The sequence below is a fragment of the Pleuronectes platessa genome, chromosome 1 (assembly GCF_947347685.1).
Source record: "Pleuronectes platessa chromosome 1, fPlePla1.1, whole genome shotgun sequence".
In the NCBI taxonomy this organism is placed as follows: Eukaryota; Metazoa; Chordata; class Actinopteri; order Pleuronectiformes; family Pleuronectidae; genus Pleuronectes; species Pleuronectes platessa.
Window position 1 is genome coordinate 22,259,231 of NC_070626.1, and position 27,986 is coordinate 22,287,216.

Below are 27,986 nucleotides of genomic sequence, written 5' to 3' on the forward strand. Positions count from 1 at the left end.
TATAAAGACCCGTTCTTTAAATAGTACTACAAAGCACCTATATATTTGGTGCTGTGTAGTTCTCACAATATAGTCCATTGCCATCCTTGCACACAGGCTCGTGACACATCAATTCTGCTGTAGGGCAGGAACACACCAGCAAATGGGCAAGACATGGTGACAGCAATTTATGACGCCATGCACACATAACTGGATAGGCAGGTCGAGTAGAGTTGACTCTGGTCACCTGCAAAGTAACTATTGCCAATGTGACAATCAAAACCAGGTCAACATTTGGAGGTTGTCAGTTTTCTTCATTGAGAACGGCAATGGTAATGGGAGCGTGTGATATTGAAAATGCAGTATGCACAAAACCAAACATTACTATTAAACTGATTGTACAGAGTAATAAATAAATGCATCATCGCTTCACACACACAAGCCTCCCACCACACATGCACAAGGCTGATTTATTATTCTGGTGGCTTGCACGTACGTATACGTGCATGCATGGTACGGAGGCATGCAGCACCAGATTCTCCCTCAAAACATTTGAATTTAGTTTAAAAACACCAACTTGCTGTTCGTGCAAGACCCATCACACTCATGTCAGCTAAACTATGTTTACCAAAACAGTGTGAGGTGGTGTTATACACGTAATAACCTACATCTCTGGTCAGATTATCATGATTCAACAAGCAGCTGGGAGGATGTATTACATAAACAGAGCAGCGTGGCAAAAACCAATGAGAACTAATTATTCCATTGATGACGCAAATACTTCTAAATCGTTAGTGAATTGAAGATATAAAGTTGACCTTCTTTGCATCAAACAACAACCAGCGTCACCCAAGGGACTGGGAATACTCAGTTTGTTGTTGTTCACCTTTAAACTGTGCAAAGTAAAATGTGACTTACCTCGGGTTCAATTCCCACAAAAACAAAAGAGAGAAATGTCTCTTAAAGGTTAGTCTATGCCGCGATGGTTTCGGCCGATGCTGGATGGTCCCATTTGTTGTCGTCGGTTCAGTAAAGAGTGGCCCGGACACATCCGCTAAAACCCGCGACGACCATCGCAGCTCCGCGGTGCCGAGGCTAGTAGCGCTAGCTTGTGAAAACAGTGCGAACAGGCTTCCAGCGGGGGGGTGGGGGGGGAGAAACACTAAAATATCCACGAAAGCTCGTTTACTGCGCAGTTATCTCGTCTCCACCGCCAACTCGGAACATTTAACAGTCCATTTGCACGACGCCGGGCTTGCTGTGGTGGTCGTAAACCATCAAAAGACAATATTTTCTTTCGGTTTAATCCTCTCCGCCAACACATTCGAGCGGGTTTCGAACGGCCTTTGACTTCGCTGTGTGGACGTGCGGGGCGGAAATGCTCCAAGATAAAAACGAGCGCCCTGATTGGCTCCGCTGCTGTGGGTGGATACCATTTCCGCGCTCTATGAAACTGACGCCATTTTGGATCCGCTCAGCGTCTCGTTCCACGTTCACAATAAACGCGAGCTGCACCCCAACGTGGCTGACAGACGCGCACAGTTTCAAGCGCAATGGACCACACTCCATTATATAATTGGAGATCGAGAAAAGGAAATGGAGTACGAGCGTCGGGTGCGCTCGATTTCAACACATATACAAACCGTGATGCGTATTGACAAAGTGTAATTAGTTTTTTTTGTGGTTTTGTTGATACATATATATTTTTCAAAGGTCAATTGAACTTTAATGTATCCTTCAAAAGTGCACCTAATAATTATAAATACACTTAATATTGCTAACTAAGATATTTTACGAATTTCTGTAGTAACAGCTATTTATGCTCATCTAACTTCTCACAAATGTATAACCTAAGGTGCCAGTGTACACCATATATTTGGGGCATTATTACTCTCTATATATCGTATTCAATTGAGAGAATCAGACCTCAAATAGAGGTCACATATGTAAGGGGGGCACCGAGTTCGCAAGAGATCGGAGCGTGTCGGTAGAAACATCGAGCGCACCAACGTCAAGCTGAAACGTAGAGGGGATGGAAGCGAGGATCCCATTGGCTCGCAGAAAGATCCTGCACGCTCAATCGCTGACTTCACATGTCACTCAAACTGACCCGTACACGTCGCTAAACAACATTACGTTCTTTCCTTCGATAATCCCAGCAACGAATGGGGGCACGAGCACTAACACGCTGCAGTTGTTTGGAAATTAGTTTGTGAAGATACTGGTCGTAAAGTTCAATGATTTGTGATCCTCTAAAGTATGGAGTTAAAAGTGATTAATAAAACGACCTGCTCTGGTTATTATCGATGATAATTGGCGGCTCACTGTTAGTAACACGATAATCCAGTTTAAAACGTGTTTAGGGTTTTTACCAGTAGACTCGTGCAGCTGTAAACAAAATATTTAAACGTAACAACTGGACCGAGTTCCACAGCTCTGGGTCATGAATTAACCAACAGTGCCCTCTCCTGGTTCTCTGTTCAACCATTATGTCAACAAATCTATTTATACTAACAAAAAATAAAATCATATGATTCTAGAGTCCAGATTCTACATTCAAGTGCACATAGTTAACTGAATAAACAGTTTTCTGTTAAATTCTTGGTACCATGAAATTTAGTACGAGACAAACAGTGTGGTTTAAATGGGCCTAATACCACACTGATAAAGACACATTTGTACACCAACAACAAATGTTATTTATATCCCTATTGCACTTTCTCATAAAGTTGGCAAAACATGCACCTATTCATGGCACTCAAGAGGACATATATTACAGTATAGTTTTCATATAATACACACAGATGCACAAAAAAAGGAAAAACTAAATACTAAACAAGAAAATATATAAACACACAACTGGATAATTTTGAATTATTTTCATATATCTGATAATTCAAGTTAGCATTTCAGATATTATTGTAAACTGTCCTTATTCTCATTGAAAACTGCAACAAAAACATCAGTTGTTTTAAGGAAACAACATATGTGGAAGTTTTGCTTTGATACATGTATATCTAACTATCGCCTATATTCTTTATACGTTTATACAGTGTTAAAAATATGTTGTTTGTATCTAAATTTCATTTCAAACCTAAATAAAAAATTAGAAACCTTTACAGAACCTGTTGAATCAACTTTAAAAAATGTATACATTTACATAACGCAAAGTATCGACCCTCGATGTAAAAAACATGAATAATGAATGAAGTTTTTATAATTTGATAAATCTGTGTGTTAAAATAAGCTTTCTTCACGAGGATGAAAAAGTAAGAAGATCTCCTTCCGCTCCTGGGATTGCATAATTTCCTGTCGAGTGCGTATCTATTGGGCCTGCGCTAGCAAAGGTTGGAGGTCCGCCATGTTGTCTGCAGCCAGGTCCCTCCTTCTTCCGCTGACATCTTGGCTCTGTTGCACAGTTGAATAACATAGCAATCAAGCTAGCTAGCGCTGCAACAAGCTAGAGGTAAACAGAGCTTGACTTTCAGCTTAATGCGACATCAATTACCATGTCGTAACACTTGTTCAGTTGACAAAGTCAGTGAGCACCGGTGTCATGGCCGCTCGGTTGTTACAGCACCGTCTTGGTCTGTGTAGTAAACACAGCTCACGTTTACTGTGGTTACTGTCGAGGCGAGGCGCTCATGCTTTAGCTAACAGGACGATCTGCAACGATAGGGTTCAAAATGTACTGTTCAGAAAGATGCTGCTTTCCCAGTCTGAGCGGACAGTGACGAGTCAGCCTCAGCAACTCATCCAGGTGAGACCAGCACATCCAGGATCCTCAAACAGGCCGAGCTAACGTGTGGTTTGTTATTAACTGTCTTACACAATTTGAGTCAAATGTAGAAAACTGATAGAAGAGAGTCAGGTGTTTCCATAGCACACAACTTTATCAACACACACAATACGTAGGATTGATATCAATAAGCATATTATTAGATCTTCACCGATAGCAATATAACGTAAGTTCAATATGTTTTTATATTGCTTATGCAGGGTGAGGCAGTATAATACATACGTTTATTTAAAGATTTTGTGCACACTGTTGTTGGTTTATAACTTCTATAATTGGATAAATTTCGAGCTGGAATACAGCTTTTAAACAATATGAGAACCACGTGACTTACTGTATATGTAAAGAAGAGAGTCAAAGTCAAAGTAACAGAGTACCCAAAAAAAAAAGTTCATATCTCATATCTTCAGTCCCATCAGTTTCTCGTGATCAAATCAGCATGTCAGATCAAATCTGTGATGGTTCGACCCTAAAGTGAGAGGATTTGTCACTGAATGACCCTAATGTTATTTTTTCCTTTTCAGAGTCTTCTCCACAGACCATTGAGTCCTGGCCTGTTGGGAATTAGCAAAGATTTAATCAGGAACAACCTACTGAGGAACCCTGTTGGTTTGATCAATCTATTAGGTAAACAATCAATTATGTTAACCTTAGTTTGAATATGATTATGTATTAATTTTTTGTGACTGACTCATGATTCAAAACACTCTGATATCAGGGTCAACAAACTTCTTCAGTGCGTCTCAATCCAAACAAGAGAAAAAGAAAAGTGATGAACCGAAGGGAAAAACTCCAGAGGAAAATGAAGGTAAGTCATGAATTGCTTTGGCAGATGGCCGTTCAATAACTTTACAACATCCGGCTGTGATCTTAACGATTTTCTTTGATATTCTTTGTTTCCTTCCTCCTCGCCTATCAGAGGAGAAGAAACGGCGTGAGCAAGAGGACCAGATGTACAGGGAGCGCCTCAGAACGCTCTTCATCATCGCGCTCATCATGAGCCTGCTGAACTCTATTAACACCAGCGGTGGTAACATCTCCTGGAACGACTTTGTCAATGAGATGTTGGCCAAGGGGGAGGTGTCCCGTGTGCAAGTCGTTCCTGAAAGTGACATCGTAGAAATCTACCTTCATCCTGGCGCAGTCATCTTTGGGAGGCCTGTATGTATGGATTAATGCAAACATGTTACTAGCCCCAGAGCTTTCACATCACCATGGTACGCTAACCTCTCCATGTTTCTCGCTCCGCAGAGGTTGGCGCTCATGTACAGAATGCAGGTCGCCAATATAGACAAATTTGAGGAGAAGCTGCGAGCTGCTGAAGAGGAGCTGAGTATTAACGCTAAAGACAGGATCCCGGTGTCGTACAAACGTACTGGATTCTTCGGAAAGTAAGAAGATGAACTTTCTCACCGTAAACTTAAAAATCGAATAGGTGTTTCCTCCTGTTTGAAGGAATGCTATCTCCAAATAGTGTCAAAGGAAATGTCAATCACAAAAAGCTTATCAATGAACTTGTAATTATGTTGGATTCTTCTTCTTCTTCTTCATCATCTTCTTCTTCTTCTTCTTCTTCTTCTTCTTCTTCTTCTTCTTCTTCTTCTCATTGGTATTTCATAAAGTGCCAGTCACTATCATTATGTATTGTTACCATAATCCATGAACAGTTTCTTTTTTCTTCTTTTTTTATGTGGCTATGTTTGTGACTTGTGATGTAGGCAGCTCTATTTTTAATATCTTAAACCCATATTTAGATTTTCTCCTACACTGATGTAAAGAGACCAAAGCTCTGATACGATGCCGTTTTATCTCCCTTCTCTCCACAGTGCAGTCTATGCTCTGGGGATGGCCGCTATTGGCGTGGCTATTCTCTGGTACATCTTTCGACTCGCGGGTATGGGTGGAAAAGAAGGTGGCTTCAGTGCTTTTGTGAGTTGACACTGCATTAGAAAATCTACTTGTTCACATTAACATTTAGTTTTTTTTGGGCTGTTTCACTGCTTTATCATGCGTATTAATTGAATATTACAACACACTTGACAGAATCAACTGAAGATGGCCAAGTTCACCATTGTGGATGGCAAGTCGGGTAAAGGTGTGCGTTTCAAAGATGTAGCAGGGCTGCACGAGGCTAAAACAGAAGTAAAGGAATTCGTTGACTACCTCAAGGTAAGAAACCAGACTCAAATAATATATGTCACTCTTGTATGATATATTAGCCCCTAAATATTCAATTCCAATTAAGTAATCTAAAGATGGAGGGATTTAGATTCAGGTTTAAGTCCCCCTTAGCTACAGGATGTCAATGAAACTTTGAACACTTAAGATTGCAGTGCATTGCTCACCACAGTGATTTTGTGTGTTGTCAGAATCCAGAACGATACCTCCAGCTGGGAGCCAAGGTTCCCAAGGGTGCGTTGCTGCTGGGTCCTCCAGGCTGTGGCAAGACACTGCTGGCTAAGGCTGTAGCCACTGAGGCCGCGGTGCCCTTTCTGGCTATGGCTGGCTCTGAGTTTGTGGAGGTCATTGGAGGTAATTATAACGGCAGTTCATGGCAGGCTTATCAGAAGACTCATTTCTCATGACACATTAGATGTGGGTATGTTACAGCTGTGATCTGACTTATTTTGTGTTTGTGTTTGTAGGCCTGGGTGCTGCGAGGGTCAGGAGTCTGTTCAAGGAGGCTCGTGCCCGAGCGCCCTGCATCGTCTACATCGACGAGATCGACGCTGTAGGAAAGAAGCGCTCGACCAACACGTCCGGCTTCTCCAACAATGAGGAGGAGCAGACCCTCAACCAGCTGCTGGTCGAGATGGATGGTGAGTAAAACCTGGGACGTTATAGCAGTCTTTTTGTTCAGAGGCAGAACCATGAAACGCTGCACTCTTCTTCTCCTACAGGAATGGGAACGACAGACCATGTCATCGTCCTCGCTTCCACCAACAGAGCAGACATCTTGGACAATGCTCTTATGAGACCGGGCAGACTGGACAGGCATATCTTCATAGACATGCCGACCCTGCAGGTAGACTTATACACTCACTTTGGTTTAAATTAAAAAAGTGTAGTTACTGTACTGCCCTTACTTGTATCTTTTTGAGTCTTTTCAATAATAAGTTGACGTGGTTGCATAAAAACATTTATTATTAATATATTTTTATATTTTAACAGCTGTATGCTAGTAACCCTATATGGGAGTTATGATTGTTATCAAATCTAAATTAAGCTTGGAATATACAACAGTTACTTCCTATTAAAACTTGAAAACTTGACGTAAAGTGTAGCCCCAGTTTCATGAAATTACAAAAAAAAAGACCTTTTAATTAGTGGCACCATATGAAACTGGATTCCTGGATATGGTACTCATCACCATTTTTTACTAGCTCTGTTTCACGCTACAGTACTGGAAATCACGTCTTCTTCACTGGTCTAAAAACAGAAGAAGAAGTAATTTCCACGAAAAGAAAATAGAAGTTTTATCTGGGTGATTATTTATAAACTTAAAATATGGAACATACATTTGTGTACTTGTCAATGCTTTTCGAAGCATTTTCTGCAGTATCAGACGCAATTTTGATGCTGGTATCTGTATTGGAACATCTCTACTCAACATGTTGTTTTTGTACTATTGTAAAGCAAAACCCTGTGAGTTTATTAACTGTTGACAAACCACTGTATCTGTTGAATGATAGTGAACTATAGTTTATTTCACAATCTCAGATGTAATCCTGACAAAAAAAAACTTTCCATTGCTTGTAACTACTCCATTCCTGAACATTAGTTTTCGATTAACCTGTTCTATTGTACAATCTAAAGTACAATGTATCAACATATAATACCGGGACAATTGACGCATACACACCTACATTAGATCTACTTTGTTTCATCTCCCTTGTTGTCTCTCAGGAGAGGAAGGAGATCTACGAGCAGCATCTGAAGATCCTGAAGCTGACGCAGCCAGCTCACTTCTACTCTCAGCGTCTGGCTGAGCTAACTCCAGGCTTCAGTGGTACGCATGTTTACTGGTCTGTCCTCATGTGAATCGATGAACATCTGTGGCCATAACAAAATAATTGCCCGCACCCCCGATGTCAAAACTCTCCAACAAATATGAAAACACTCTGTTCCGCTGTTTCTCTGCAGGTGCAGACATTGCTAACATTTGCAACGAAGCCGCTCTGCATGCTGCCAGAGAGGGACACAAGTCCATCCACACCTTCAACTTTGAGTACGCAGTGGAGAGAGTGATAGCAGGTACCATGGTACAAGCAGCACACCAACACATTTCATATGTCTCAGTTGCTACCCTGAAATCATATACGCTTGTGTGTGTGTGTCTCCTCAGGAAGCGTAAAGAAGAGTAAGATCCTGTGTAAAGAGGAGCAGAGGGTGGTTGCCTTCCATGAGTCTGGACATGCCCTAGTGGGATGGTTACTTGAGCACACAGAGGCAGTCATGAAGGTAACACACTTGTGTATGTCTGCTGCTTGATGTGGGGTAGGCTTTTATTTAAAACGCAAGATCTGAGTAAATACATCCCCTAACTTAAAAAAAGTTGTTCAGTGTTGTGTTAATGTTTTGAGAGGACTCTGAGGACATGATGTTTTTTTCCGGCAATGTATAAAGCTGCAGCAATTGTGTATTATATTAAAGTAGAACAATGAACCAGATCCTCCTCCACACGTCTATGAGTCGAAACCCAATCGACCAGGGCATCAGACTAAGTGTTAAATATGGAACGCTCAATTAATACGGTATTGGCTGCCAGACGTAGCGACCTACAAACCCAACCTTATCTATGAATGAGTACAAATTGTCGCCAAAATTATGAATGAAAATGTTTTTACGATTTCTGCTGTGGGCAAAGTCAGTGCAGGAAGTTGTGGCAGCTGTGATTGCGGTGACAAAATCTGTTTACTGAGACACACCTATAAAACACACTGACTCACAAGGTGAAAACAACAGCAGCAACCCTCTCATGGCTGATAAAATGTTTGCACAATATGCATAGACTCAGAGAAAGGCCTTGAAGACGGTAACTTTTTCAGGTATTGATGGATGACCTGATGTGTTTTCCAGGTGTCCATTGCTCCACGCACCAATGCAGCGCTGGGATTTGCTCAGATCTTGCCCCGTGACCAGTACCTGTTCACCAAGGAGCAGCTGTTTGAGCGGATGTGTATGGCTCTGGGAGGCCGAGCAGCAGAAGCTATCACCTTTAACAAAGTTACAACAGGTACATCTCCCACAGCCTGTTCACTTGCATTTCATCTTCTCACAAACGCTCCTCACTTATCCTGCTGATAGTTTCCAAGTAACTTCTTCATAGCTTTCACTCTCACTTTTTCCAAATTCCTAAGTTTTCAAATCACGCAAATAATTTTTTTGTATTATTCCTAACATGAAATCTGATTTTTATTCTTGCTACAAAAATTAAATAAGAGAAATGTTTAAAAACATCCGACTACACAGCCAATACTCTACTACTCTGTGTGGTTCACCCCGACACCCACTGAATGTCCCGCTGTGTCCTCAGGAGCTCAGGATGATTTGCGTAAGGTGACACGTGTGGCCTACTCGATGGTGAAGCAGTACGGCATGTGTGACAGCGTCGGACAGGTCTCGTTCGCAGAGACCGAGGCGCAGGGTGCCGTCGGGCGTCGTCCTTTCAGCCAGGGCCTGCAGCAGCAGATGGACCTCGTGAGTTTTCTAAAATTGGATTAGTTCTCTGTTCTTAAATTAGCACACTGTGAAAGTCGACACATTCAGTTTTGGTTATCACCTTAAAATCCTTGAAATGTTGATATTTTTTTTAACTTTAGCTATTTATGTTTCATGAGGCCGAAATGTTAACCCTGTTTAACTGATCTAGTTCACAATGGATGTTATTAATGTGAACGTGTTCTTTCAGGAGGCAAAGCTGCTGATAGCCCGCGCTTACCGACAAACGGAGAAGCTGATACAGGACAACAGAGACAAACTGACACTGGTCAGACTTTACTTTTTTTTTGTCTTAACCCTGCTATTAACTTCTTTACAAAATGATCTGATCACTAGTGCTCTACACTAAGTACATGTGTTAACGTACACAACACTGATCACCACATCCAATTGATACCTTTCCAGATCTTTCTGCATAGAAGCTCTTCGTACCGTTGATTTATACATCCAGCCCCTACTGACTCTGCTCCCTCTCTCTCTCTCTCTCTCTCTCACTCGTGCAGACACACACACATACACTCACAGTAATATTGGACACATTTGTAAGCTGTGTAAAAATATCATTTGGTTTCCACAAACACAAATGACGTAGGTTCTGATTTGCATATAGAGCGGTGACGTGAGATCTGATCACAGGAGAACTTAGCTCTGTCCACTTGTGATTGGATCACTCAGGACGGATGTTAATACCTGATCCGAACGGGGCCTAAGTGACCAAGTCTGTTTCTGTCTCTGCAGTTGGCCAATGCCCTGTTAGAGCGCGAGGTGGTGAACTACGATGACATTGAAGCTTTGCTGGGCCCGTCCCCTCACGGACCCAAGAAGATGATCATGCCTCAGAGCTGGATGGAAGCTGAGAAGGACAAACAAGACACAGGAGAGGACGAACCTCAACCACCTCCTCGCAAACAGAGTGAAGACGACATGGATCCACAGCTAGTCTGATCTTGAAGTGAATGTAGCAAAAGTATTTTCAAACTACTGCGTTTGTTGAAGGGGGGGCAGCGGTTCATCAGGGGCTGGGTGAGCTTTATGAGACCCGGTGCTGTTCCCTCACTTTGAAGCTTTATATGACTGAAGGTGAAATCTGAGCTTCTCAGAACTCCATGCAGACGTTTGTCCAAATGAACATTTGCACTTATTTTCCAGTGTACGGAGCCATTTGATCAGCTGACGTAGGTCTAAATGTGCAGCCAGTGCAGAATGATTATTTTGGGAGGAAGTCCATTACTTTTTTTAGTCGTGTGCCGCAGTTAATTATACCCTGGAAGCAATAAAGACAAGTCTTTTTAAACAGGATGTCTCTGACTTGCATAAAGACAAGAGAGAAAAAAGCTTCTAATCAGCATTTTACTTTGTGTGTAATCAACAATTAAATGTTTTGTCTTTCGGATACCACAACTCTGTGTTAATACCTGAAACAGATGTGGGATCATTTGATGCAGATGCACTGTGGCACACACAGGTTCGGATTCAAGTTGCACACTTATGGAAAAAGTTAACTAAGGGAGATTTTGAGTTGCCAACTGCAACAAAAATATCTGGATGTTTTGACTCTACACAAACGCTTTCAGGTCCTCATCACTGTGTTTGTAATCACATGAGTAAATTGCTGTGGAGTGTTTTCTTTGACCAGGTTGAAACAGATGTGGAAGAAAAAAAGGACAAATTAAACTGCTCTCCATCACCAGGGAAACTTTTCATTTTGAAATAGGCCTTAAAGGTTGAAATTCAAAAGACTCTTGTTGGTGATTTGGCAGCAGATAGAGATTGAATTAACAGAAAAACATAACACAGTATCTGTCTGAGAGGCTCTGTGCTGGTTTGTGAATAAGAAAATCCAAAGGGTTGTGTTGTTAAATATTTAAATAAATAAATATTTAAATACTGTGTGTTGTTCTTGTAGCATTGGTATCATGTATGTAGTACGAGTAACCCTGCAGCGTATCTGATAGTGATCATTATATGAAGTAGACACTAAATAAAATAATTACATTTATTCTGAAGAAACCAGTACGACCAAAATATAATAAACATTAATAAACATTAAAATGTTGAACCTCCAACCTCCAAGGATTTGTGATGACAACAGAAAAAACAAACAAACAAAATCAATATCAAAGCAAAACATTTTTATAAAATAATCACTGATATAAAAAAAAGAAATACATTTCAAAGATATTTTATATTTCAGGTTTGTTGTATGAATCATTACCGAGTCATCCTTGTCTGAAGAGAAACCACAACAGAAATGGACTCACATTCCAACACACGTTCTGTTTGTCCTGTAACATGCACAGCTCCTTCCTGTGTGACCACGTCAACATATGATTTGTACATTCTCATTGACTTCTCCTGAGCTCACCTCCTGACAGTGGCACGAGCCATTTTGACACTTGTGTCCGAATGATCCTCAACATAAGGCACATTAGATTAAAGCCCCACGTTTTTTTCACATCACTTTCATTTCCCCCGGTGCACTTCAAATCTCCTCCTGGACAAAAAACACTCATCAAACGTGTCTAGAAAATAACGCCTGCAGCAGGATCTGTGTCTCTAGCTACTCGTGATACTTCTCTCTGTGGAGAGGGGGGGGGGGGGGGCGCTGTCTGACTTAACGTGGGTCATACATGTTGGCCAGTTTCTGGAAGCGTGGTCCCCAGTTGTTGAGGTAGTCGTAGTCTTGGTCTCCGTCCGAGCTGCCTGAGGCGATGGAGCTGAGGCTGCCTGCCAGGGATCCCTCTCCCTCATAGTCGTAGATCAGAGCTGTGTCGTATGGAGGCACGTTGGGATCGTTGTCTGCTGCTTCTAGGCCCTGAGGGACAAAACAGAATGATGTAGAAGGTTTGACATGTGAAAGGAAAATGCCCAGAGAAGAACACAGGGACAGTCTTTTGTATGACATTAAATTAGGATTTGGGCCTGTCATGAATGTCTCTCACGTCATTGATGTACTCCTCGATGTCAGTAGGATCTGCAGGAGGTCTCCTTGGGTAGCTGGGCGAGGGCAGGTTGTGTGGGGCGTCCATCCTGAGGGGCTGCTTGCCTCGAGGGACACGGGGCATCGGGCAGTATGACCCTGGGGTTGAAGGTGCATCATGGGGAGTCCACAGCATGTCGATGTTAAAGGCGTTCTGCAAGATAAGATGAACGGTTTGACGACGTGCACATTAATGATCAGCGTTATGACGCATAAAAACTAACAAAACAAATCCACCGTAATTCAAATCTATAGTAGCCTCACCTCGTCCTCCTCACCCCCTCCCTGCTCGTCATAGTTGATGACGTTGTCCCGGATGTCATCCTCCGATTCCCCGACAAGCAGACCGCCTCCTTTCTTGATGTGGTGGCGTCTCCGGCAGGTGGTCGCTGCCACAGCCAGGAGCAGCAGCACTGCAATCAAACACAGGAAGTCAGTGAGGATTCAATGGTGATAGAGCTGAAGCCAACATTATTAGTGACATATTTTACTATTTAACTGTTTTATTGAATCTGAAGAATAAATAAAACATTCTTCAGATTCCATAAAACAGTCCAAAGTCAACATGTCTTTATAGTTCAGTTCATATTACACATCAGCCCACAGGTTTGAAAGCGTCTGAAACTAGACTGATGCTTCTCTAAGAGGACTTACCCAGTAGGAGTGCAACACAGGCCATGATGATAATGAGAGCGATGAAGCTGATTCCCACACTGGTACTTGAGACAGCCCCGGCCTCAGTCTTACAGTCTCCGAAGGAGTCGCAGGGACACACGGTGATGTTGACCTGAGCGTAGGCGCTCAGAGTTGGGCTGCCGGAGTCTGACACCAGCACTGTGACTGCATACTCTCCTGCCTCCAGCTCCACCAGGGGCTGAAGCACAGCATGAGTGTCTGAAGATGAGAAAAAACGAGAATGGTTTGACATCTGGAGGAGACTAAACATCCTCTATACAAATCCACAGCACCCCCTCCGCTCTCACCCTTAGTACTGTCTCCTTACCATTGACTTGATGAACAGTCCAGTTGACTGACAGATGATCTGACATTTCAAAGGTGAAGGGTGCAGTGTGCGGAGGGAGATCCTCATCCACCGCCGTCACCATCAGGCCAGAGCGTGTGCGGTGTGCACCCCTGCACAGGGAGCCGCTCAGAGGAAACAGCTGAGGGGGGAAGTCATTGGTCTCCTTCAGGGTGATGACGACTGTGGCTGTGGTCGACACACCACCACCGTCTACAGGGAAGACAATAAATACAATGATACAACTTTGTATTATCAACGTCCACCATAAATACCACAACAATCCATTAGGTTTGCTAATCTCTCTCCAAATGCAAAAACAAGTCAATTAAAGTTTGTATTGAGACATTATTTCCTCATCTACAATTTATAATTCGATATGTTGATATTCGTGTAGTGACCTGCCTTCTTTTAGTATATTTTAAGGCAGTTAAATGCTCTTTTTAGGTCTCTTGCTTTATAAATTGATTCACTACGAAAAATGTGTATGTGTGTAAATGTTTTTTTTATTTATATAGCGCTTTTCTAGTCTTGATGACCACTCAAAGCGCTTTACAGTACAGTTTTACATTCACCCATTCACACACACATTCATACAGTGCATCTATTCGCAGCACTTTGTTATTCTATGGGGGGGGGGGGGCCATTCGGGGTTCAGCATCTTGCCCAAGGACACTTCAGCATGCAGATGGGTCAGACTGGGGATCGAACTGCCGACCTTCAGGTTGGAGGACGACCACTCTACCCCTCAGCCACAGCCGCCCTGTGTGTGTGCATGTGTGTGAAAGCCAGTGTATGCAAGTTTGTTACTCTTTTTTAACAGTGTGTGTCCAAGACTAATTTCCTTCAAGAACAAACCTGCAACTCATTCGAACTGTTGCAACTCTCAAATGTCATATTAAATACAGATATAGATGCAAATATTACATTTTGAATAACAGAGGAGCAGAGTGAGAGTAAGTGGATGAACTGACCTGTCACCTTCACCACAGCAGTGTAGATACGGTTCTTAACATTTGGAGATCTCATGTTAAAGGTTCTCTTGGCTCTAATTTCTCCTGTATCTCTGTTGATGTCCAGCCATTTCTCCGGATCCCTGACGATCTCATATCTACAACACAGAGAGCGGAGGATTACTTTTATTTACTGTCAGTTTCTATAAATAGAAAAATGGTCCCGATGTGTTGCTGATGTTTCTTCATACCTCAGCTCAGAATAATCAGGGTCAAAGGCGATGTTGCTCTTCAGGAGGGTCCCGGGCACCACCGACTCAGGGACCACGATCTGAATCGGGTCCTCCCTGAAATGTGGAGCTTCGTTCTCATTCGTAACACTGACCACCACCATAGCAGAGCTCGCTGGGAGGTTGGGAGCCTTGTTGCTCAGACTGTTGACGTTTTCCACAGTTACACTCAGCACATGCTCACTATGTGCTTCGAAATCCAGAGGCTGCAACACAGGAGAGGACGACGTTTTTAATTGAAGGAAAAAATTCACTTTTAAAGCAAAAACCAACATTTCAGTCATTTCTAGCGAATTCACCATCGCACATGTTGGGAAAGCCAAATTAAAATCTTTATACGAGAAACCTCTAGTTCCAAACCTGACCACTAGATGGTGTTATTGAGTTGAGCTGGGTCTGTGGACCTCAGTGTATGTTTTAATTTAAAGGGCAAAGTCACCCATTTTGAAAACCTCTTGTTACTCCTGTGCCCCACAGCAACAGATACACGATTCATTTGTGTTTGTCAGAGTGACTGTGGTTACGTGACATGAATCCACATGTTTGATCACACTGAGACTCATGTGATGTCTCAATCAGAGCTCGACTGATGTGGAGGTTTGGAAGCTGAAGTCGACACGAATATAAAGGAGTAAAATATTCCTGAAACCGATATATCTGCGGAAATATGTATGTTGGAAATTACTGGCAAGGATTCCTGAGATGTTATCAAACCCTTATGACAATGAAATACAACTGAGGCTTGATACCTTTTAAAGTTTAATCACAAACTTGATTAAAAGCAATTATAAATAAAGAGAAGAAACAAACACAACAATAATTCTGTAAAATAAAAGCATGTGTGATACCTAACAATGATCACGACCCCTCCCTCACCCTCTCCTCCTGCACACTGTACCTTAACTACTGACAGGACGCCCTGGTTGGTGACGGGGTCTGTAGCGATGGCGAAATTTCCATCAGGATCATCGGCAATAAAATATTTGGCCTCCCAGTTTCCTGCTCCCCGATCGTCTCTGTCCGTCACATTCACCCGGCCGATCTCGTAGTCCTGCCTGTTCTCCACTGCTGTCATAATGTACTGCAGAACACACAGAACACAGGCCGAAGCATTGAAATCACTGGGAAGCAACGTATCTCATAATATATAAATTAACTTAACCTTATGTAATATAATATGGATGACTTCTTGTATGGTTGTGTGAGACTCACCGAGACAGGGCTGAACTGTGGAGCATGGTTGTTGATGTCAGATACATGTATGACCGCCACACCTTCCCCTGTTAGTCCCATGCCCCCCATGTCAGCAACCTGCACTCTCAATCTGAAACTTTTCACCACCTGAAACAGAGTTCAGCTCATTTTAATGAAATGAACGATGTAATGATGAGAGAAAACGCATCTTAACGTTGACCTGCACTTCACCTCTCTGTCCAGGCCGACGTCCCTCGTGTAGATGGCTCCCGTCTCGTTGTTAATCCCAAACATGGTCTTGCTGATGGCGTTGGCAGGATCACTCTCCTGGCCAAGGATGGAGTAGCTCAGAAAGGCGTTTTCTGTCATTGGGTCGTCTGCATCAGTGGCTGAGACTGTCATCACTGATGTGCCTATGAGAAATAACAAGAACGTGATGGCTGAGCTGAGGCTGCAGGATTTAAACTATATATAAATACTATAGCTAAAATGGAAAGACAATGTGTCTCTAGGTTAATGAAGTATTTTACTGAAACCTTCAATTTAAGATTTTTCGGCCTGTAAACACAACACTGACATATTTGATGTAAGTTGATTCGGTGACTTTGTTAGCAAATTACACATTTAAGTTAAATTTACTATATATAACTAGCAACAAGGGGTCTCCCAATCTAAACAAGAAGAAAAGACCTGCTCTGATGGAAGCATGAAGCAGCTTTGGATCAATGATTCATCACCATTACCAATGAAAATCTACCTGATGCAACTCAGGTGCAAATCATGTTCATGGATGAGGTTATGGATTAAAGTTTTATTCACATTATGCAGCAAAGTGATAAATATTAAATCTGTCAAATGTGATGTGTGAGGGAGCCGTGGTACACAGAGAAAACCCAGAACATGCAAACTGCACACAGGGAGACCCCGGATTCAAACCAGAAAGCTACTCAGGCCACTTCAGGAAGGAAATGTAACCTGGGATTTTTAGTAAAACTGCGTGTAAAGTGAGAGAATGAAAGGTTAGTGATGTAACATATGACACATGGACGTACCTGGAACAGAGAACTCAGAGACAGCACCGACAAACTCCCTCTGGATGAAAGCGGGTCTGTTGTCGTTCTGATCCAGCACTACTATCTCTATGGTGGTGGGATTCTCTAGTCTCTCTCCACTGGGCGACAGCGCAAAGGCTTTTAGCTGCAAGTTACAAAAACATACACAAATAGTTAGAAGAGCAAATGTTTCTCAATAATTTTTTTTAATTCTTCTGAATTTATTGAGCTGTAAACTAACTAATATGACTGTACTATGATGAAATACAGTAATGATGGTTTCAAATTTATTAAACACTGTCATTTCATAAGCTGAACATGGCCCATAATGCCACTCAATGTTTTAAACCATCTGTGACAATGTGAGGCCGATGCTGACATAGAGTCAGGGTTAAATAGCAATTAAGTGTGACCACTTCTTCAAATGTAAAAAGAATTGTGTAAATGACACCATTTAGAGTTTTAATTGGATGTCGAGGCTTATGGACACTTGGATGATACCACACGAGCAGTACGGAGGCATTTTATGTTTTTTTCCTGTTTGAAGTTGTGGTTCAAAATGTACTTCAATTGTATAGTATTTGGCTGCAACGCTGTTTACCCCTGAAACTACAGAGGAGACAACCTGCAGGTATCTGTAATATGTGTACACAACACATGCTGGGTATGGCAGAAAGAAATGTGCAGGATGTTTGCCTCGAAACCATGAGCATCCATCACGAGTCATCTGGTGTGAAACATCCTGAAGTCGCTCCCTAGATGCCCATTAAAGCCCTTGGAAACTGACCTCTGGCTGTTTGTGCTGGTGTCTGAGGCAGATCTGGGCTTTGAGATGAAAACATGGACCCACACTTTGAAACACTTGGCCGGTGTCTCGCTGTGTTAAGTGCCTCGGTTTGATTGGGCTTTAAAACCCATTTCAAGCGACTGGAGGACTCAAAGCGGCCGCACCAATAAATGCTCTCTCACCGTGAAGCTTCTGTGTCTCTCTCGGTCCAGTGGCCGCTTGCTCCTGATCATCCCCGTTATATCGTCGATCTCAAACAGATTCTTGGGCTCCTGGTCCACCCCCGGTCCCTCCAACTTGTAGATCACCTCACCTGTAAAGATTTTGTCCGATTTGATCTGGGCAGAGGAAGGAGATATGATTGTTACAACCTCAGGGGAAGGAGGAAGGGGGGGGGGGGGGATGGGGGGTTGTAAACCATATGTCGTAAGACCAGATGTTTGGATGTTGACGGGGACCTTGAGACAAGAGTGTTTAAACTCAGAGAGGTCTTTGACTTATAGCAGGAAATGAGATTCTGAAGTAATAGTGGCAGGGAGTCCATATTTCATGCATTTTGCAGAACCTGCTTTTGACATATCGTCTTTACAGCAAATTCATCACTTCATAAAAGTGCCTCAATATTTATTCTTGCTTGATAGGATTTATATATTACAGGTCGCCTGTAACAGCATTAACACAACATTTACATGACACACGTCTTTTAAAAACGGGTGCAGTGCAGTGTGAGGTCATCATTTCAAATCAACAGTGCATGGCTCCACCAGACAGTGTGTTTAACTGGAGTCAGTCATCAGCTCATTGAAACAAATGCAGAATAAAGAGTTTTCCCTCAGGAGAAGAAAAACACCAGATTCTTCCTTCATCACAATCTAATTTTGATTATAGTGAAAGTATAACTGTGACTCACATTATATAGACATATATATGCACTTGTTTGGCAAATGGTTAGCAACTGCTGTTCAACTTTAGAAGCCAAATGTCACTACAACTAAAGTCAAGCTGTTTTCAGACATGTACTGAAAGACATTTTCATTTCTCCAGATGGGCTGATTGTGAGAACGCGAATGTCCGTGTCCATTGCTCTGGACATTTTCCAGAGCCGTTCCTGTCAGCTCCCTGTTAAACTGTCCAAACATGTCGGAGTGTTTTCTTGCAATGTTTCAAGTGAATGAAAATGTGAATGATTTACATGAGGTCATTTATTAGCTTGCTGAGCAGCCAAACACGATTTGTTCCATGAAATCAGAGACCGTTTTTTTCCTCCATGTACTTTGCAATACTACAACAGAACAGCTCTATATCTATTATATTGCAAGAACAATGTATTATATGGATCAAGTCATGTAGCTTTAGCCTCAGTCTTTTCTTATCAAATTTTAGATACCTCCAAGATTTATGATTTCACAGCTGGAGAGATTGAAAAGACAGTTATAAAACAGTTATAGTTTCAGTCACCTGCACCTCTTTTGAAAGTCAGGGAACTGTAGCGTTGAAGCTTTCAAAATAATTTGAGAGGTAAATTGAAAACTGTGTGTGAGCCGTGTGAACAGGCATTGATCATGCTCCTTGTCTTGAGTGTGTTTCTCTGCTGGGGCCTCACATCAGCTACTTCAGCTATAATTACATAAACTCTTAATTTGTAAAGAGTGAGTGACTTTGCACCACAGCAAGGAGAAATATTATTATCATTATTATATAATGTTATTACACTGTAGGGACATCGTCTTTCAGCAGATTCTATTGTAAACCTTAAATTGAAGTACCATTTACTCCAGGGATCTGCATTTATCTATCATGATGTTATATATTGGAGCTTTTACCTGGACAAGGTTTTCAGGAACCTGCTTGCTGTTCTCCAACACTCTGATTGGAGGGATGATCCAGTCTCTCCTCACCCGGACCAATCCCCTTCCTTGATTTCTCCAGGGGTAGAGGACCAGAGGAGGAAGCTCTTCCTCATTGCGTTGATGTTCTGCAGCGCTCCACGCCTGATGGTCACAGGAACATGCAATCAATTCAAAGTTAACCTACATTACATCAAACATGAACATATAATATGTGGATAAGTCGCTTGAAGTTTTTGTTTCCAGTCTTTCTCCTTCAGGGACCGACACAAATTATGTCGTTATGGACATATGCAGCTGTTAAAAACAATATCACGAGTATCCCTCAGTGCTATTTACTCTCAGAGGCCTGATGGAATTTCTGTATGTTAGCCGTAGCGGGGATTGTTCAGGGCAGGAGGTCTGAGGGGCCGCGGCTTCAGGTTTCACTCACTAATACACGTCTTTGTCAGCTCCCTTTGAACTGGGCGCAAATTCATCTGAGGACGAGGAAACACAAACACTCACGCTCGTTTCACAAATACACCCACACACACGAGAAACATACTCAGGCCACAGCTGTCGACTGTGGATTTAGATCCTGTGCTTTCCCACCAGCATTCCCACTCACATTCACAAATTCCCCCTTCATGCTTAGCTCTGCACCTGACTGGGAGTTTGGGGGTCACCTTACGGATCTGCTCTGCTGCAAGAATCCCACAGACCCAAACGCACCCACCCCCACAAACACACACACACACACACACCCTGATATACAGTACACGCACGTGCATCAACAAAGCACCATCCCACGCTCACGTCCAACATTACACTTCCGTAAGTTGCTTCCTCTGTGGGAATTCACTGGACTCAGCATTACGTCCCATATGTTGAACAGCTCAAAGACACAGTCCAATGAAACCAGACATAAACCGAGATATAACTGAACATGAACTCACTAAAACAGTGGATACAATTGTGAATATTTTCCCTAATGGCCTGTGATCCCTTGTCTCTGGGGTGGGGGAGCTAATATTCCGATCCTCTGGCACGCCGCTGGACAGTACAGCGAGGAATGGCAACCATGGCAGGCATCTGCAGGCCCAGTGGGGGGCAGGCTAATCTTAGACTTTTTCTATATTCCCGGCTCGTACCTATTTAACTTTTCGAAGCCGTCCTCAAACTACACATCCACCGAGATGTTTACAGGCGCATTCCAGCAGTGCCTGTCGCCCACACAAATTCATCCTGATATCTATCCACTTCCATGTTTAAGCCCTCTGCACATACCAGCTCTCGAGCCTCCTGCAGCATTGCACACATTGTGTATGGTTACTTCACCTCAAAATCAATAACAGCTGCATCACAGTCGTACGTCCAAATATAGCACTTTCTCAGTTTGACTGATCTGTGAACTCTTCGGTCGGCGCAACCACCTCCTCCTTAAGAATGCACACACATAGCAAATTCATCATAGAGACACAGCCCTTCTCTGTAGAACATCCTGTGTTACTACCCACGTAAGCAATAGAACATTTAGGATAAAAGTGTGACATGATATCGTCTATGAGACTTTGAAATGATGAATTTGACAAAAACTATTTTCTGTCTAAATATTGATAGAATTTGATCATTCGTACTAAACTATATGGTTGAGGATGATGGTTGATGTTAGTTTTGACATTTGGTTAAATTCAAATCAGCAGCATTTTAGGATGAATGTTAATCTAGTCTAAGATGGTGGCTATACATGCAAAAGTAGAGCATCAAGATCATTGTCAGAACCATCAGGTCCTGGAGATTTATTTTTAGAAAATAAGTTGGTAGCTTTATTAATTTGCTGGTCTATTTTTGCACCATCTTTATCTTCCTCTAATATGCATGGAGGAATCATGTTTTAGAATTACTGCGCTGATTCATTGAGACTTTCAGATCTTCAGAAAATTTGATGTGGATTCAAAAACTAATTGGACATTATGGTCTATAATTCTTCATTAATTCATAATACTGCTTCTTATTCTTTAGGACACTCATCTTATTGAATTCTCCTCTAATTCGGTGCAATGTCAGGAAAGTGCCACTAAAATATAAATATATTCACTTATTTATTTTCTTGATCACTGACCAACATGCCGTGATTAAGCCTGCATGTGCTACAGAATATTTAAAACAATTTGGAAAACTGAATAATTCCTGTTTATTACAATTTATATTTCTCTTCTTGAATGATGTTTTCAATATGTGTAAATATTTACGTTGTGTAACCGATCGTCAGTTACATGCAGTAAATGAAGATGAAAAACAATCTCAGGCAATGATTGCAATAAATCTGGAAATGTTTGGTGAATAAAGAATTGTGGACTGAAGTAAAAGTCTGTTGCTTGTTTTCAAGTTTAATGGACAGTAATGAAGTAACAAACTTTGTTGTGGAAATACTGAAGTAAACCACAACATTTTCCAGATTTTAAAACAAGAAATAGACGGAAAAGCATAGAACAGTCAGAGAACAGTGTTTTGTTTCTTTGAACACAACCTTTATCAGTGTCCTGTCTCTTCAGTCTGAACGGAACATGACACCGTGTTTTGGACGGTGGCTCCACCAAGTATCTGTTATAATGTTTGACCAGACCAAGATGAGGAAACTTGAATGGAAGTGTCAAGTTACCAATTAGAGCAACAAGTACCTTTTCTGACAGTCTGAGAGATGTCACCACACACAGATCAACCGTTTTAGAGGCTTTTCCCAGACACTATTACAGCTTGACCTTTGACCCCTGGCCCTCACATGAGCATGGACAGCTTGTTTAGGGAGGATAGGCCCTCACTACAGGAGCTATGAAGCACTCTGCTGCTGCTGAAGACTGTTGGCTGAGTTCTTAAAAGCTAGATTCTGCCTCCTTGATGCTGGATTGTGAAAATAAAAGTGTCACATTGTACTTAATATTCTGTTGATAGTATTTTAAGTACAGAAGTGTGTCCTTTCTTTGGGAAATGACTGTTAATCAAAAATGACTTTGTCAAAATTCAGTTTGTAATTTATGAATGTCTCTGCCAGGGAGGACATGTTTTCACCCCTGTCCATTTGTTTGTTCGTTTATTTGTAAGTAAAATTACACAAAAAACCACCAGAAGGATTTCCACGAAACTTGGTGGAAGGATGTGTGAGGGGTCAAGAAATAAACAATTAAAGTTTGGTGCTTATTAAGATAAGCGAGAACATTGCGAGTTCGGCCATTTTTCAACATTTTCACTGATTTGTTAGAGGATAATTTATGGATCATGATGTAAGAAATCTGTCACTTTTAAGAGACAGATATTTATTAGTCTGTGCGATTTGGTGCCGGTCCAAATAAAATCTTCTAGTAAATTTAAAAGTGGTTTCATTAGGAGCACTGTTGGCATGCAAGGTATGCAGTCTCCTGTTTCTTGTTTAATAACTTAGAGCAATAACAACAGAAAATAGACATATCAATAGAGCCAGGATATACTGGTATTGACAAAAATAGGAAACTAGTATGAGACATTCACCACCATATGTTGATGGCTGAAAAATTGCCTTTTTAAGCTTGGCCACTGCAGCAAATACAATAAACCTGGGACCTTCACTCACAAATCCAACGGGGCTGTCTACTTTCCAAGTATTGTAACTGGTACAAATGCCTTATGTCTTATGGACACACATTCAAGAGCATTTACAATCATCCTTCCCAGCATGCCTCAGAACAGCCCTGATTTTAGAGGGACACCTTTCAGATTGTTTGGTACAATCTCAAGGTGTTGGTAGCCTACAGGAAGTGGGGAATGTTTGCACCACACTACAAAGGAGACATGTGAAAGAAAGAAATGAAACTGGGACAACCACAGTTCCTCTGATGTTTTTAAACAAGTGATAGAATTTTAAAAAATGCCTCCTCATAGCATTTGACTTATTAGAAAAGCACCCCCACCTATAGACGAGCCCAGTGAATCTCTGTTTTGTATCTTTATCTCAATCTCTCTCAACCTGAGCGTCTCCGGACCAGACGTGTGTAAGTGGACCAGTCACACAAACAACTCCAGATCAACACACTGCGCAGCCTGAGAAGTAACGTCTCACACGTCTGACACTTCCTTCAGCCGCAGGCCATGAGGTCGCACAGGTGCCTCCCTGGTCACTTCTGTTACTGGTCAATCAACCACATTCACCCGCAACCACCCACTGGTCCCACACACCCTACTCTTTGCTAAGTCATGACTGCCCAGCATCGGTATGGACACCCTATTTCTGGAGCCACTACAAGTGTGCGTCCTCTTTGGAGCAGATGTCTGATCTTTCGGAATGCTGAGCAAGGTTGTAACATTCAAGTAAGTCCAAAGGGAGGACTCAATAAGGGGAGAAATGTGGAGGCACTGAAACAATGCACACGGAAATAACGTCATCTGACAAGTGGTGGTTTCAAGATACTTAAAAAAGTGATGAGATCGGTCAAGGAGGTTTGTTCTCATTCGTGTTTGTTTAGCAGGATTACGCAAAAACTATGACAAATTTGGTTTGATTTCTCTCCATAAAAATGTATGGATCTTGATGATTTCATATTTAGGGACTGATATGTATGAGAGTGTGCAATTTTGGTGAAGATCCAATCAGAAATCTTAGTCTCTAGTGAATTTGAATGTGGTTTCATAAGGAGACTGTTGGGCGTTGGTGGAGGAATCCCCTCCGCTGAGTGCCGATCTACTTCAGTCTATTTATTGTGTGGCAAATCTGATTTGCCATCATTGGAATACAAATGACTAATCCAATGACAGCTTTAAAGATGACTCTAAAATGTTTATAACTGACTCCCTCACATGAAACAGCAGCATTAGTTGACTCCAATTACAATCCAATATCACCGTGATGAGAGAAAACATCTTAAATTACTCCAAACAAACCAAAAACCGCTAGACACACCTCGTTCAGGCAAGCGTCATGACAAACAGGAAGAGACTGATCAACAGTGAAGTGTTTGGAACGTACTGAACACACGATCTACACTGAGGAACCGAAGACTCAGAAGCTTCATTTTTAGAGAGTGAATTTACAACACCGAACAAGTCTGTTTACAGAATTTCAAGTCTGTATTTCCCTTCCCTTCCCTTGGAGGAGGACATATGGCTCGAGGCTAATCAACAATTGCTAAAAGCTTTCCAGAGTTTTAAGTTTAGAATGAAAATAAACATGGAAAACACATCTCCACTTCCTTTGTCCCAAAATAAAGCTAAAATAGAAACAATATGGACCTGAAGTCTGTGGAGATGTAAACATGGAGTGGAGCCACAGTTATTGTATCAAATGACTAATTAAATCCAATCTCACCAGATAATAATGTATTTAACATGTACTTTGACTTTTTTAGTTTGGCCCATGTCCCATCCACTAACACGGAGAGTGGCCTCATGTGCAGAATCTCTACAGAGATTACCCATATTTTCTTTGTAAATTATTCTTCAAGTATTACCCTTGGCTGTTTCATATGTAAAATGAATAGAAATATATTATGAATTCTAATGAGTAAATAATCTGAATAGATCAATATTCAACCATCAGCAGCTGTCTGTCCAGTCCAAGTGAAAGCTCTCAGTGTCACCTGATAGCTTCCACTTGTGCGTCAGTTGTGCTCCATTCATTCTCAGTGGGCTGGTGTTGTTTTGAAGCGGACAGTGCTCGGCCCTGCGGTGGTGGGTGTCTGTTGAGGTGAGGAGTGGGCAGCAGCCACAGCTGTTCCCAGATGCATACGTGATGCCATTTGTCCCGCTCTGTAATCCCCCTGGCGGAAAGAGGAGTGGGCCACTTCTGGAGCATGAAATTGGGTACAAATCAAGAGAGTGTAGCAGCAGCCAGCTGCCGCTGAGGTCTCACTCATCGGAAACAATCAGTCAGAGGATTTAGAGCCTGAATCAGTCGTCCTGCTGGGCGTGGATACCTGCAAGCTGTTTTACACCGACTAAGGTTTCAGGGGGAGCAAACGATAAAGAGACAACGTCCCGGTCATAAAACCAGTTGACCGAGGAGTCGGTTTCCTTTACTTTGTTTTTCGGCCTCAACGTTTTTTACAGTAGTCAATTCGTCACTTATTAAGTTATTGCATTTATGCATAAATGTTCAAATTAACTTTCTTTAATAAAAATAAACTAAATCATATAATCATATAAAATAATATGACAGATTTTTCTTCATCAGGATCCATGAACTACAGGTCATGTTGCTTTCAGATCATTCATAGGTTACTTCTGTTCATTGACATGAAAGTATTACTCTCCTGAGTATTTGAGCAGAAATATCTTTTGTGTAATGTCACAGGACTTCAGGGCCTCACTGTGACTAATTGGTTTTCCCCATGGCTGTGGCAGTGATTTATTACTCCCATGTTCAAAATAGACAAAAAATATTTTCTGGGCCTTTCTCTCAATCAGTTAGTTGGTGGAAGATGAAAATGAACCACAAAAGTATTGCAAGGTAAAAATAAAGACTCTGAAGATACTCAACATTTGCAAAAATGTATGATTGGTGAGAAATTTCACAGATAAAGAAGATCTGAATTATTCCTTTCCACAGCCACACAGAAACTGCCACATTTAACAATGGCTTTAATTATTTACTATGAGCAAATCATAGCAAGACATTCCCCAAGAATCACCCATGGCCCCGTCACTCAGCCTCCCGACCTGGGCCGCATTACAGCTCCAAACACAGAGAAAGACAGATGGGCCTTGGAAGTGCTGTTGGTAATAAGTCAGTTTACATTGCCATCCATTTTGGAACTCATAATGGCGTCTGCTGACAGGGGCGACTAATGATGCCCGGAGCCCTCTGTACACATCTGGAGTCTCGTCCTCCTCGGGACGCTTCATCATCCTCGATACAACTCGAGTGTTTATATCGGCCTCGGCCTCTGATTGCAGAGCTGGTGCAGTGGCTCCATATTGATGGAAATAAGTTGATGTTTGGTTGAGGACATCAGTCAGGTAAATACATAAACTGTGTATCTGAGGAGCAGGGCCAGTGAAAGGTCACTCTCCAGCCAAGCTCGCACTCTGAAGGGGCAGGAAGTGAGAAGAGCCAACAAATAGAGGTAGGTTGAATATAGACCCAAAGAGCAGAGGAGGGGGGGGGGGGGGGGGGGGGGCAGTACCATAAAGGATACAAACTACATATGTCTTTGTAGTAGTCGATGTACTTGCTAGTGACATTTTTAAGAAGCGATTTCAGAAGAGACCCCTACCACTCCTACTAGCACCTGTGCTTTAAAATCTTCGAAAGTCTTCAACTCAACAGGAAACGAGAGAAAACGTACTTTAATGCTCAAATAACTCAACATGAGGTAAAGTCTGTTTCTTACCTGACCAACCAGTGCACCCAGCAGACACACCATCAACGTCTTCACCCCCATCCTCAGTACCTGCACTCAGAAACTCAGTACTAACAGACCACTGAGGAATCAAAGATCCGAGGCTCCTCCAACTGAGACCTGAGCTCCTGAGTGTCTCCACTGGGCCAAACTCTCCAATCCTGAACCTTCTCCGTCCTTCTCTCTGTCCTCTCGCTCCCGCAGTCTCTCCCTCTCTCTCTCCCCCCTTCCCTCTCCCAGCGCCCGTCTCTTAGGGCTCCTCCCTGTCCATAGCTGGGGTATGTCTCACAGTCGCTGGGTAGGGGGTTTGAATTTCAGCAGCGGCCCTCCCAAGTACCCCAGCACATGTGCTGTCACTCATGGACCCAGTGGAACAGGGAGAGAGATGGAGAGAGGGAGGGAGATGGAGAGAGAGGCAGGGCAGCTGCTGGTAGTGTGGACGCAGTCTGTGTCCTCACCAGATGAAAATGAGCGTGTGAGTAAACTTCCACACGTTTCTGAGCAAAACATAAGAAGCAGAATTGTGAAATCATTATTTCAGTCAAACCGAAAGTGTTTTAAAATTCTCTTTTTAAATGTAGCTTATTGAAAAGTGATGAAAGCTGTTCCAAATTCTCTGAGCTCTGGTTCTGGCAATGACGGAATAATGTGAAGTCAGATGCAACTCTGGTCGTCTGCGATGGCACCGTACCATTTAGCAGCAAAAAAAAAAGGACTTGAATTTCAAATTGCTGTAATAAAATCTGCTGTCGGTGAAATCATCAAAGTTTCTTAGAAACAAAGTCACATCTTCAGATGTCTTGCTTTGTCTCATTAACAGCCCAAAACTATATAATGGTATAAAACAAAGAGCTGAATATTCATCATTTTGAGATACAAATGAATTATTTTGTGAAATTAACTCATTATTTTGAGATACTGAGTCAGTAAGTTAAGGTGGTTTGATGTAATTTTGAGCAGGCTATTTTGAAGAAGTATCTCATTATTTTGTTAAAGTTTCTCATTATAATGACTTGA

At 42.1% G+C, this 27,986-nt stretch overlaps 3 protein-coding genes across 4 annotated transcripts in view; 1 reads left to right on the forward strand and 2 right to left on the reverse strand.

The window, feature by feature from the left end:
* The window catches only part of ankrd11 (ankyrin repeat domain 11), a 93,833-nt gene extending 92,492 nt beyond the window's left edge, over positions 1-1,341 (reverse strand). For both annotated transcript variants that reach the window (XM_053443043.1, XM_053442970.1), the window contains exon 1: positions 898-1,341. The gene's annotated coding sequence lies outside the window, so the exon portion shown is untranslated. The remainder of the gene's footprint in view (positions 1-897) is intronic.
* Positions 1,342-3,311: 1,970 nt separating this feature from the next.
* Positions 3,312-11,386, forward strand: spg7 (SPG7 matrix AAA peptidase subunit, paraplegin). Its single transcript, XM_053443488.1, has 17 exons — positions 3,312-3,739; positions 4,300-4,402; positions 4,494-4,583; positions 4,695-4,936; positions 5,027-5,166; positions 5,602-5,704; positions 5,819-5,944; positions 6,145-6,307; positions 6,421-6,594; positions 6,676-6,800; positions 7,682-7,784; positions 7,919-8,029; positions 8,121-8,236; positions 8,855-9,011; positions 9,312-9,475; positions 9,687-9,764; positions 10,235-11,386. The coding sequence occupies exons 1-17, from the start codon at positions 3,536-3,538 to the stop codon at positions 10,439-10,441; spliced, it is 2,406 nt and encodes an 801-aa protein (XP_053299463.1). The 5' UTR covers positions 3,312-3,535; the 3' UTR covers positions 10,442-11,386.
* A 724-nt stretch (positions 11,387-12,110) lies between these two features.
* Positions 12,111-27,163, reverse strand: cdh15 (cadherin 15, type 1, M-cadherin (myotubule)). The gene is made up of 15 exons (XM_053423770.1): positions 26,961-27,163; positions 19,597-19,764; positions 17,956-18,111; positions 16,987-17,131; positions 16,166-16,347; positions 15,953-16,081; positions 15,639-15,821; positions 14,702-14,946; positions 14,468-14,608; positions 14,243-14,244; positions 13,480-13,710; positions 13,131-13,370; positions 12,741-12,889; positions 12,439-12,630; positions 12,111-12,311 (listed from the first exon to the last, which is right to left on the reverse strand). The coding sequence occupies exons 1-15, from the start codon at positions 27,009-27,011 to the stop codon at positions 12,111-12,113; spliced, it is 2,415 nt and encodes an 804-aa protein (XP_053279745.1). The 5' UTR covers positions 27,012-27,163.
* Positions 27,164-27,986: the final 823 nt, after the last annotated feature.

Bases quoted from the DNA above. Each gene is read 5' to 3' on its own strand.
- spg7 (XM_053443488.1), top strand. From the start codon at position 3,536: ATGGCCGCTCGGTTGTTACAGCACCGTCTTGGTCTGTGTAGTAAACAC. The intron at 5,705-5,818 runs GTGAGTTGACAC...CACACTTGACAG, and splicing joins AAGGTGGCTTCAGTGCTTTT to AATCAACTGAAGATGGCCAA. The intron at 5,945-6,144 runs GTAAGAAACCAG...GTGTGTTGTCAG, and splicing joins AATTCGTTGACTACCTCAAG to AATCCAGAACGATACCTCCA.
- cdh15 (XM_053423770.1), bottom strand. From the start codon at position 27,011: ATGGGGGTGAAGACGTTGATGGTGTGTCTGCTGGGTGCACTGGTTGGT. The intron at 17,132-17,955 runs GTGAGAGAGCAT...TGTAACTTGCAG, and splicing joins AGAGACACAGAAGCTTCACG to CTAAAAGCCTTTGCGCTGTC. The intron at 16,082-16,165 runs GTGAAGTGCAGG...ACTCTGTTTCAG, and splicing joins ACGTCGGCCTGGACAGAGAG to GTGGTGAAAAGTTTCAGATT.